This window comes from Triticum urartu, chromosome 7A, assembly GCF_056163025.1.
Source record: "Triticum urartu cultivar PI428250 chromosome 7A, HENAU_Tu73, whole genome shotgun sequence".
Classification (NCBI taxonomy): Eukaryota; Viridiplantae; Streptophyta; class Magnoliopsida; order Poales; family Poaceae; genus Triticum; species Triticum urartu.
The window spans coordinates 189,448,344-189,460,260 of record NC_141879.1 but is presented as its reverse complement, the minus strand read 5'-3'; the positions used below and the strand labels follow the sequence as shown (position 1 = coordinate 189,460,260).

At 48.3% G+C, this 11,917-nt stretch overlaps 1 protein-coding gene across 2 annotated transcripts; it reads right to left on the bottom strand.

The window, feature by feature from the left end:
* Positions 1 to 472: 472 nt before the first annotated feature.
* Positions 473 to 3,515, bottom strand: LOC125521253 (HIPL1 protein). 2 transcript variants are annotated; one of them, XM_048686318.2, is made up of 7 exons: positions 3,312 to 3,515; positions 3,072 to 3,229; positions 2,220 to 2,984; positions 1,921 to 2,137; positions 1,489 to 1,658; positions 1,168 to 1,409; positions 473 to 1,038 (listed from the first exon to the last, which is right to left on the bottom strand). In XM_048686318.2, the coding sequence occupies exons 1-7, from the start codon at positions 3,412 to 3,414 to the stop codon at positions 639 to 641; spliced, it is 2,055 nt and encodes a 684-aa protein (XP_048542275.2). In that variant the 5' UTR covers positions 3,415 to 3,515; the 3' UTR covers positions 473 to 638. The 2 variants fall into 2 exon arrangements, with proteins under 2 accessions (XP_048542275.2, XP_048542274.2); XM_048686317.2 differs by having other exon boundaries at positions 3,072 to 3,486.
* Positions 3,516 to 11,917: the final 8,402 nt, after the last annotated feature.

Sequence of the window (11,917 nt, the reverse complement as noted above, 5' to 3'; positions counted from 1 at the left end):
CACCCAGATAATATTTTCTCCTTCTTTATTATTTCTCTCTCCATCTCAGCTAATCACATGCATTTGATCGGGCAATTTGAGGAGGATGTATGGGACATGCTTGCATACATGCACAAAATGGAGGGTCAAAATGAACAGGCCCGGTCATTGACCCGTATGTCTGCTGACGTTTGGAGATCAATGTTAGCCAATCGTTATTGTAGATGCTCTCACTTGCTTGCTGTAAAAATGGTTAACTAGAGTCAAGATCTTGGAGCTTCACATATCAACTCACTTACACTTTTGTTCTCACTTTGTGTTGAAGGGTTAACCAAGATGTGCTACGTTTGTCCCTAAAAAAAGATGTGCTACATTTGGAACCCATGTGTGTACCATTTGCTCAGAGTTTTATTGAACTCTCGGTGAAAATAATCCCACCGTCCGGGGATTACAACATTTTCCTTTAAGAAGCAATGTTTGCGCAATTGGGCCCTAATTCAATCCATTTCGTGCAATATTTGACTTATAATTTGATAAATACAATCTAAAAATTTACACGATCGCACACATAGAGAGAGTATCCAAAATATACAACATCAAAACACCACAACCATATGGCAACTTTGCAAAACATTCTGAACTGAAACGAATAGTTCTTCTCAAAATCCCAAGCTCAGCAAGACAAGTAACACTCCTGCCAACATCGTCGTTGGTAGGGTGAAAGCTTGTGCATTGAATGCCGAGCTTGGCGACGAGGTAGGCGGGGGCACCCCTTCTTGTGTGGAGCTCTTGATTGGGCATGCGTAGTTGCAACTGCTGGGATCGACCACCCTGTACACTCCCTTGCTGGTAAGCAAGTATAAGTCCTTGGCGTTGTCCTCGCCGAAGGAGAAGATGTAGCCCAACGACGGCAGCGGGCTCTTGGCCGCGACGTCGCACGGGATCGGTGACGTCTTGGAGCAGCCGAATGTCAGCGGCGTCACATTGTACACCCCGCTGTTCTCTGGCGTCTCGATCCCCGACCACATGGACTGCGCATACAGGTCCGCGTAAATGTACCTACACACACACGCAAGGACAAGATGAAATTAACACAATGCACACGCTTGTCACGGTCACAAATTATGCCATGAAATCAAGAACAAAATGAGGTGGTGAATGAAGTCGAACGAGGGCTGTAATTATTACCTGCCGTTGAGGCATGGGTTGGTCATGGAGCGGTAGACATAGCCGCCGATGATGGAGGCAGAGCCAACGTTGTTGTTGACGGTGTTGTGGGCGTAACCCATGACCGGCATGATGGCGTTGATGGAGTCGACCGAGGTGTTCCCGCCGAGAGTTGACAACGCCGGGTAGGGCTGGGGGCCCTCGAACACGCGCCACCCGTAGTTCCCGCCATTCACCACTAGGTCGACTTCCTCATACAAAGACTGCAAACTCACATGGATTTCGTCACAAAATTAGTAACACGGATTGTGGTCATAAAAGCATGGGGATACGAGAGGTTACCTGGCCGACGTCGGCGCAGAAGAAGTAGGACGGCTTTGCGGAGTCGAAGCTGCAACGCCACGGGTTCTTGAAGCCCATGGCGAAGACCTCCGGCGCGAACTTGGGGTCCACGGAGAATGGGTTGTCCTTGGGGATACCGTAGTTGCCCCAACTGGGAGTGCTGTTACCAGCTGCACGCAGTAGAAATTTGTATATGAAAAATTGGGCACTCTGACCGTTTGAATTTGAATATAAACGTGAACTATACACAGTTGCCATCAAATATAAAACAAGTGGTACTGATGGATTTCAGTTCAAGATCACTCTTCGTTACAGTTTCAATTGCTATATTCATGTTCTTTTTCAAAAAAGTAAAATAAACTGGTGACTATCAAACTGGATGCGTTATATATATTTTTTGGATAAAGTAAATTGAGTTTATAGTTGCCTTACTTGGCATGTCGTTGACGTCGATCCGGATGATCTTCCCGAGCAGGGTCCCCTTGTTCTGTGCGAAGTTCCACGGGTCGCCGACGCTGCCGCCGTCGCCCATCATGAAGTACATGTAGCCGTCTCCCGGGCTGAAGAGGATCTGCCCACCGTGATGGGTCGTGAACGGCAGCCCGAGCGTCATGATCCGCCTCGCCTCCGTCGGGTTTGCAGAGGTTGCCTGAGGCAACAAACGGCCGCGCATCAGCACCGAAGCAAATGCACACATCGCCGGACAAGAATTGACATGATGGCGTATGTACTTTCGAAGGCGAGCCGGAGGACGAATTGGCGGTGTACTCGGCGATCACGTTCTGGTACTGGCAGGGCTGCGCGCCGTTGTCGGCGCCGAGCTTGGACGGGTCGCAGCCGATGTCGGAGTTGCAGGCGCACCTGCCAGAGCACGATGCCGATTGCGTTTTGTCGCAGCTGTAGGAGACGAAGAACCGGCCGTTCTTATCGAAGTCCGGGTGGAAGGCCATGCCGAGGAGGCCGAACTCGTTGTCGAAGTGCACCTCGTCGGTAATGTCGAGGAACGGGTTGGCCAGGTCCAGCTCCAGCGGCTTGCCGAAGCCCTGCGGCGGCACGGTGGCAAGGAATACCTTGCCGGCCTGGTTGCTGAGGAACACGCGGTTGGAGCCGTCCGGGTGCGCCGCCATGTTGAGGTACGAGCCGTTGCTGACGCGCTCCAGACACATACCGTTCACCGGCGGCACCACGCGGGTCGCATTGAACGCCGCGGCCTCACCGTCGAAGCAGATGGACTCGCCGCCCAGCGCGCCGCAGAAGTCGCCCTCTGACTCCCACACCTCGGCGAGCTTCGGCGCCGATGCGCCACCCTTGGGCGGCTGGAACGGCGACGCCGGGATGGACACGTCCTTGCAGGTATCCCACACCTTCGCGCAGTACCCCGTCGCCGCGGCCACGCCGCTGACACGGCTCGACACGCCGGTGCTGTTGCATAGCAGTGGCACCGTCCGAGGGCTTGTCCCGACGGTGAAGAGCTCGCCGGCGTACGGGTTGCATCTCTGCAACAACAACATCCCCATTGTCTCAGTGGCAGAGCCTTCCATGCACATGGTAATTCAGTCCAGCGAGTGAGCAGGAAACCGTACCGCGCAAAGGATGGACTTGACGAGGTCGCCGCACGGTGTGCCTGAGATGTTCATGGCGGCAAACTGCCTCCGGACAGCGGCGTCGTCCGTCGTGTTGCAGCAAGCAGTGCCGTTGTAGCCGCAGAAGGAAAGGGACCCGTTGACCGTCCTCGGGAACGCTGCTCGACATGATCGAAGCATAATAATCACAAACTGCTCGGAGAAACAACACAAAGAAGCTGCAAGAAATCGACGGCATACTCGAGTCCATGCACAGTTTCGCGCCATGGCTGTCCTGGGCGGCGAGGAGGAGGACAACGGTGGCGATGGATAGTATCGCGGTCGCCATCGACGACGACCTCATGGTGCCTCGATCGGGAAGGAGGAGAAGATGGGAACTTGCTCAGGTAAGAAATGGGGCCGACGACTTTATGGAGGCTTGTGAGGAGGCAGGAGTTGACCAAAGATTGGGATTAGCAAGGCAATCAATGGACGACATGCTGGATAATGGAGGCTTGAGGAGGCAGGCGTTGACAAAATAATGAGATTTTTTTTCAGCCGACCAAACAATGGGATTAGCAAGACAATCAACGGACCACATGCTGGATAATGACAACTATGACCGTATTAAATTATAGGATATGGGCCATCCAAAGGAATCATGTGAGATGAGCATTACTCTGAACTATGAACTAAACTATAGCATATAAACTGCTGATGGATTAAATTAAACTAAACGATAAAGCTAAAGGACGAACGTTCCCAAATTATTTTGGATGAGGGTTGAATCAAACAACTAACTAGGCGCCCATATACGTGTGAACCACGTTCGAACTGAGTGAACCGGCGGTTGGGCCTAGTGGCGGACCATTATGTTATAGGGTGTCATTAAAAAAAATCACCAAGATAGTTTATGAGCGCATCTCCAACATGGATCCCTAAAATGGACCCGGTAGCCGTGCGTATAGTTAGGCTACTCAGGCCCTCCCCAATGCTTCATCTTGTACATATTCTAAGGCTGTCATGTAGGCCAAAAATCTGATGTGGCAAGGTAATAAAGAGGAGCGATGTGAGTTTGGTGACCCAGGAAGAACCAATGCAAGCACATGAACCTAGGCAAATCAATTAAATGAAAGAAATCCACCAATAAATGGAATAGTTTAGTTGCTAAAGCATTAAATAAAGGGAGCTTAGCATCAACAAGTGAAGCATCTATGCATTGTGGACATTGCTAAACTTTTTAATATGGTTAGCACCTTATCTAAGCATTTATACATTGGAAGTGGCCTCATAGTGGGGAGTATCATATACTCCCTCCTTTCTGGTTTTGGGCTTATCTTAAAATTTTAGTTTTCCCATTTTATAAGTCTCAATTTGATTGTTCTCCATCATATGTTCAAATTTTAAGGTGCAATAAATCATTGCATGCAAGTATTAAGAGAAAATTGACCAATGCATATACTTTATGCATGCATGCATTGCAATTAATGCATTGATAAACACAATTTTTTGAGGAAAACAAGCGAATTAATTGAATGATTTTGCAAACTATAAAAATTGTTCCACCACTCACCATCTACCTTGGTTGGTGAGATTTTTGAATTGAGCCCTATAAACCGGAAAGGAGGTAGTACTAGTATCATGCACATGATACTAGTGTATGACACTACCTTCAGGCTAGCCATAGTGGGGGTAACATAACTAGTATCATGTACTTGGAACTCGTAAACATGCTTACGTGGCAGATAATTAAAGAAGAGAGAGGGTCATAGTAACATAGGTAGATACCGTAACATAATAAATGTTATGCTACTATGTGTCATGCATGACAATAAATGAGACCACCTATGATACTACTTTATGATACTATGCATTATGGATGTAGTATCATACACGAGTATCATATGCATGATAATAGTATATGTTACTCCTCACTATGACCAGCCTCATAGTGCACAATATCATAGAGTAGTAGTATAATAGATGATCATATTTATTGTCATGCATGACACAAAGTACTAGCATAACACTTAACATGATACGATATCTACCTGTGTTACTCTAACCCCTTCTCTTTTCTTTGATTCTTTGCCACATCAGTATGTTTGCTATTCCCGAGTGCATGATATCAGCTAAGATACCACCACTATGGCCAAACTTATATGGAGCCGGCCATCCAACCCTAGACATCAAACGCGGGGACACATTCCAAATGAAATTTAAAAAATCCGAACAAAATTCATGCAAACGGACGATTTTCAATTAAACATGACCAAATTCATTATATTATCGACACATTTCACCTAAACAAAAGTGAACGTCACTTTGTAACCTAGTCTAAATGTTTGCCGGCCGTGACAGTGTCCGTGTCACACATCCTGACTTCTCCAAGTCCGGCAAGCTCAGCGTCCTTGAGCCTAGGAAAGTGAAGTTGCTGGAGGCAAAGAATAGGATGTGGGGCACAACCTACTTGAGACCCAAGACGTGCCGACAACCCATGCCCTACTCTTTCTCGCTGGATTCCGCCGTGTCGACTATGTCGAACATAGACGGGCGAGCCTCATGGTCGTTGCGCTGGGGCGTGAGCTGTGGAGGTGGCGCGGCCAACGCAAAGCAAGCGATGCCCGTGGTCGGATGCACCTCCTCTTCGTCTGCCTCCGCGTCGAGCTTGCGAATAGGGAATCTTTATCCGCCCATAGGATGCGCAACCGTCATCACTCGCAGTAGATGTCGCGCGCGTTGCACATAGACTGATATATCACACTACTAGGGAAAAACTTATACATAGAGGATTATCAGTAGTGTTGGTTAAAACTACGCGCTACTACTACTTACCCGTAGCACAGGGTCACATAGGGCGCTACTGCTATTGTGATAGCAGTAGCGCGGCTTCAGGAAAATGTGTTACTACTATAATTCCCACACTGTTGCCGACATGCTAGGCATAGTAGTGGCGAGCTTGAAGAACACACGCTACCGCTAGTGTGTAGTAGTAGCGCGTCTTCGGGGAAGAGCGCTACTCCTAGATTTGCACCTTGCAACATGGCAGGCCCCACATAGCAGTAGCGCGTGTTGCAGGAGCGCACTACTGCTACGTTTTTTAGCCCACGCTGCTGCTAAAAGTAAACCAAATAAATGAAGATAAAATAAACCAAAAAGAAAAAGAAAATAAAATGAAAATAAATAGAAAAGTAAATGAAAATGAAAAGAAATAGAAACATGAGAAAGAAAAAAAGAAAATGTAAATAAAAATAAAATAAAAAGAAAAATAAAGGAGAAAGGCATAGCAGTAGCGCTTGTTTTCAATAAGCGCTATAGCTAATGTAGAAGTAGCGCGTTCAGAAGACCCGCGCTATAGCTAAGTTTGACTTAGCCCTGCGCGGGCGTCCCTCCTTCCCTCAATTCCCCATTCTGTTCTCGGTCGCTCCTGCCGCCGTCTCCTGCATCCCTCGCCGCCGCTGCCTCCCTCGCCGTCTCCTGCCACCGTCGACGCCCCCCGGAGCCACCAGAGTTGCGCGCCCTCGACGGCACCGGAGCCGCCTTCGACACCACTAGAGCCGCACACCCTCAACGCCACCAGAGCCGCCCTAGCCGCCACCTGAGCCACAGAGACCAGCGCCGATGCTGGCGAATTAGCCGGTATAGAACCGAAACCGAAGAGGATATGGTGCCCAAACCATCTCGGCACTAGTAGACTGGTGGTCACGGCTGTGGACCCCGGCAATTTTGAGCCAACAAAGCCTGTGGAAGTGCGCATGTGCTCCGGCAATCAAGTAGGCTGCATCCTACGGGAAACTGCCACCGTCAACGATGAAAATTTAAGGAAGATGCGAAATATGGAGCACTCGCTCCTAAAGAAGCTGCACCAGAGATTCTTGTTCCCGGTTCGACATGAAATCGAATATACTCGACCGTGGAAAGACCCGACAATGAAGAATATAAACAAGAGAGGAAATGGTATCTTCGTTTGCTGAACAAGGCAGTCAAAGCAGAGGTAGCTGCCGCAAGAGAGGAAATGGTATTTTCATTTGCTGCCTTGATTTCGGTTGTCATCAATTGGACCAAGCAAAATCCAGATAAAGAGGTATCAGACTCTCCCCTTCCCAGCTTCGTCGGGAGAATCTTGTTTAGCATTGCACCAGCACCTGCTCACGCAACTGCGCCTGCTCCGACACCTGCTCCCGACTCTGGCGTGCTCGGTGGGGCTTCGTCTTTGGCTGAGCTCGACTCCCTCACGGTAACTACCTGTCACACCAGCCCTCTTCAATATATGTATGATCTCCCATTTCCGTTGCCTTTATGTAGGATCGAAAGTAGGTCTAGGGGGGTTATTAGACTACTTGACCAAATAAAAATCTAACCTTTTCCCAATTTTAGTTGTGGGCAGATTTTAGCAATTAGCACAAGTCAAGCAATCAACCTACACATGCAATTCGAAGAGTGTAGCAGCCGAAAGTAAAACATTGCATATGAAGGTAAAGGGAAGGGTTTGGAGAGTGAAAATTCAATGGAGACATGGATATTTTTGGCGTGGTTCCGGTAGGTGGTGCTATCGTACATCCATGTTGATGAAGACTTCAACCCACGAAGGGTAACTGTTGCGCGAGTCCACGGAGGGCTCCACCCACCAAGGGTCCACGAAGAAGCAACCTTGTCTATCCCACCAGGGCCATTGCTCACAAAGGACTTGCCTCACTCGGGTAGATCTTCACGAAGTAGGCAATCTCCTTGCCTCACTCGGGTAGATCTTCACGAAGTAGGCAATCTCCTTGCCCTTACAAACTTCTTGGTTCAACTCCACAATCTTGTCGGAGGCTCCCAACTGACACCTAACCAATCTAGGAGACACCACTCTCCAAAAGGTAATAGATGTTGTGTTGATGATGAACTCATTGCTCTTGTGCTTCAAATGATAGTCTCCCCAACACTCAACTCTCTCTCACATATTTGGATATGGTGGAAAGATGATTTGCATGGAAAGCAACTTGGGGAAGGCTAGAAATCAAGATTCTTGTTGCTGGATTGGAATATCTTGATCTCAACACATGAGTAGGTTGTTCTCTCTCAGAAAATGTAGGCTGATAGTGTAGGAATGTTTTGATGGCTCTCTCACATATGGAGAAGGGGGTGGAGGAGTATATATAGCCTCCACCCAATATCCAACCATTACACACATCTGACCCAACTCAGTCAGACCGAATAGATGAACTCGGTGAGACCGATTTAGTTCAAAATGTGAATGTTGGGAATCTCGATGGGACCGAGTGGAACAACTTGGTGGGACCGGTGTGCTAGGGCTTAGGGCAAACCTCATCTCGGTGTTGCCGATTGTATCAACTCGGTGAGATCGAAGTGAAGTGATACGTCTCCAACGTATCTATAATTTTTGATTGTTCCATGCTATTATATTATCCATCTAGGATGTTTTATATGCATTTATACGCTATTTTATATGATTTTTGGGACTAACCTATTAACCTAGAGCCCAGTGCACGTTTCTGTTTTTTTCCTTGTTTTTGAGTTTTATAGAAAAGGAATACCAAACGGAGTCCAATTGACATGCCAATTTTGATGATTTTTTATGGACCAAAAGAAGCCCCCGGAGTAAAATAGTTGGGCCAGAAGAGTCTTGTGCCATCCACGAGGGTGGAGGGCGCGCCCTACCCCCCTAGGCGCGCCCCCTGCCTCGTGGATGACTCGGAGACCTCCTGACGTGAGACCGACGCCAAAAATTTCTATAAATACAGAAACCCCCGAAAATAAACCTAGATCGGGAGTTCCACCGCCGCAAGCCTCTGTAGCCACCAAAAACCAATCGGGACCCTGTTCGGGCACCCTGCCGGAGGGGGGGATCATCACCGGTGGCCATCTTCATCATCGCGGCGCTCTCCATGACGAGGAGGGAGTAGTTCACCCTCGGGGCTGAGGGTATGTACCAGTAGCTATGTGTTTGATCTCTCTCTCTCTCTCTCTCGTGTTCTTGATTTAGCACGATCTTGATGTAACGCGAGCTTTGCTACTATTGTTGGATCTTATGATGTTTCTCCCCCTCTATATCCTTGTGATGAATTGAGTTTTCCCTTTGAAGTTATCTTGTTGGATTGAGTCTTTAAGGATTTGAGAACACTTGATGTATGTCTTGCATGGGATACCTGTGGTGACAATGGGGTATTCTATTGATTCACTTGATGTATGTTTTGGTGATGAACTTGCAGGTTCCGTGACCTTGGGAATCTATGCATAGGGGTTGGCACACATTTTTGTCTTGACTCTCCGGTAGAAACTTTGCGGCACTCTTTGAAGTTCTTTGTGTTGGTTGAATAGATGAATGTGAGATTGTGTGATGCATATCGTATAATCATACCCATGGATACTTGAGGTGACATTGGAGTATCTAGGTGACATTAGGGTTTTGGTTGATTTGTGTCTTCAGGTGTTATTTTACTATGAACTCTAGGGCTGTTTGTGACACTTATAGGAATAGCCCAATGGATTGATCGAAAAGAATAACTTTGAGGTGGTTTCGTACCCTACAATAATCTCCTCGTTTGCTCTCCGTTATTAGTGACTTTGGAGTGACTCTTTGTTGGATGTTTAAGGATAGTTATAGGATCTAATTATGTTATCCTTGTTGAGAGAACTTGCACTAGTGAAAGTATGAACCCTAGGCCTTGTTTCCTAGCATTGCAATACCGTTTTCGCTCACTTTTATCATTAGTTACCTTGCTGTTTTTATAATTTCAGATTACAAAAACCTATATCTACCATCCATATTGCACTTGTATCACCATCTCTTCGCCAAACTAGTGCACCTATATAATTTACCATTGTATTGGGTGTATTGGGGACACAAGAGACTCTTTGCTATTTGGTTGCAGGGTTGTTTGAGAGAGACCATCTTCATCCCACGCCTCCCACGGATTGATAAACCTTAGGTCATCCACTTGAGGGAAATTTGCTACTGTTCTACAAACCTCTGCAGTTGGAGGCCCAGCAACGTCTACAAGAAGAAGGTTGTGTAGTAGACATCAAGCTCTTTTCTGGCGCCGTTGCCGGGGAGGTTAGTGCTTGAAGGTATATCTTTAGATCTTGCAATCGAATTGTGGGAGTCCTGGATTAGGGGGTCTCCGGACAACCGGACTATCTCCATTGGCCGGACTGTTAGACTATGAAGATACAAGATTGAAGACTTCGTCTCATGTCCGGATGGGACTCTACTTGGCGTGGAAGGCAAGCTAGGCAATGCGGATATGTGTATCTCCTCCTTTATAACCAACCTTGTGTAACCCTAACCCTCTCCGGTGTCTATATAAACCGAAGGGTTTTAGTCCATAGGACAACAACAACTACAACATACAATCATACAATAGGCTAGCTTCTAGGGTTTAGCCTCTCCGATCTCATGGTAGATCTACTCTTGTACTACCCATATCATCAATATTAATCAAGCAGGATGTAGGGTTTTACCTCCATCAAGAGGGCCCGAACCTGGGTAAAACATTGTGTCCCCCGCCTCCTGTTACCATCAGCCTTAGACGCACAGTTCGGGACCCCCTACCCGAGATCCGCCGGTTTTGACACCGACATTGGTGCTTTCATTGAGAGTTCCTCTGTGTCGTCGCCGTTAGGCTTGATAGCTCCTACTATCATCGATGGCGATGCAGTCCAGGGTGAGACTTTTCTCCCCGGGCAGATTTTCGTGTTCGGTGGCTTTGCATTGCGGGCGAATTCGCTTGGCCATCTGGAGCAGATTGAAAGTTACGCCCCTGGCTACCAGGTCAGTTCTGGAAGCTTAAAGTACACGGCCGATATCCGTGGATACTTGATCCTCGACGGATTCGAGCCTCTGCCTTGTGCGTCACGCGGTTACGATGAGTACGATTTAGCTCTACCATCGGATAGTGTTCAAGAGATCGCACAGGCAGCCGCTCCGACCCTCAATTCGGAGCCAGGTGCGCCTTCCACGGACGGGTGGATGGACCCCGCCACAGAAGCCTTACCCTTAGCGGCGATCGAGCCGAACATCGACCTTACCTTGCACGAGAGCCGTGTTGTTAAACTGCCAGATCCTTCTCCGGCCACGGACTCCGAACCGCCTGCGCCCGTTCCTATCGAATCCGATTGGGCGCCGATCATGGAGTTTACCTCCACGGATATTTTTCAGCACTCGCCCTTTGGCGACATACTGAACTCATTAAGGTCTCTCTCCTTGTCAGGAGGATCCTGGCCGAACTATGTCCGGAAGGACTGGGATGCGGACGACGAAGAAATTCGCGGCCCACCCACCACCCACTTAGTAGCCACTGTCGATGACTTAACCGACATGCTCGACTTCGACTCCGAAGACATTGACGGTATGGACGACGATGCGGGAGACGCAGAGGAACCACTGCCCACAGGGCACTGGACGCCCACTTCACCACATGACGTATACATGGTGAACACACCAAAAGAAAATGACGACGAGGAACGGAAGGATGCAACGAAGGGTTGTCCCCTCGAGAAGCAGTCAAAGCGGCGGCGCAAACGCCACTCCAAATCCTGCCTCGACAGAAACAACGATCATACAGACCCAGTGTTAGAGAAGGGGGAACCATTGCCGGACCACGGCAACACGAAGGATCAAGCCGAACAACCTGACTCTGTCAAAAATAATAGTTCGGACGAATTCACACCGGACAGACACCCGGAGCAACAGAATGCCCGTCAAAGGCTTGTTTCCACCGCGAGGAGTCTAAAAAAGCAGAAGCAAAGACTCAAGGCTGCACAAGACACACTCAGAATCAGATGGAGGAAAGTACTCAACGCAGCAGCGAAGTACGGCGGTAATCGCCCCACCAAGAGCTACCCGAAGCGGAAGTTGCTAC

What these genes read in the sequence shown, in the direction of transcription:
- LOC125521253 (XM_048686317.2), bottom strand. Translation starts at nt 3,338, where the DNA reads ATGGCGCGAAACTGTGCATGGACTCGAGTATGCCGTCGATTTCTTGCA. An exon ending in TCAAGTCCATCCTTTGCGCG is followed by an intron (nt 2,985 to 3,071) that starts GTACGGTTTCCT and finishes TTGTTGTTGCAG; the next exon opens with AGATGCAACCCGTACGCCGG. An exon ending in CCTCCGGCTCGCCTTCGAAA is followed by an intron (nt 2,138 to 2,219) that starts GTACATACGCCA and finishes TTGTTGCCTCAG; the next exon opens with GCAACCTCTGCAAACCCGAC.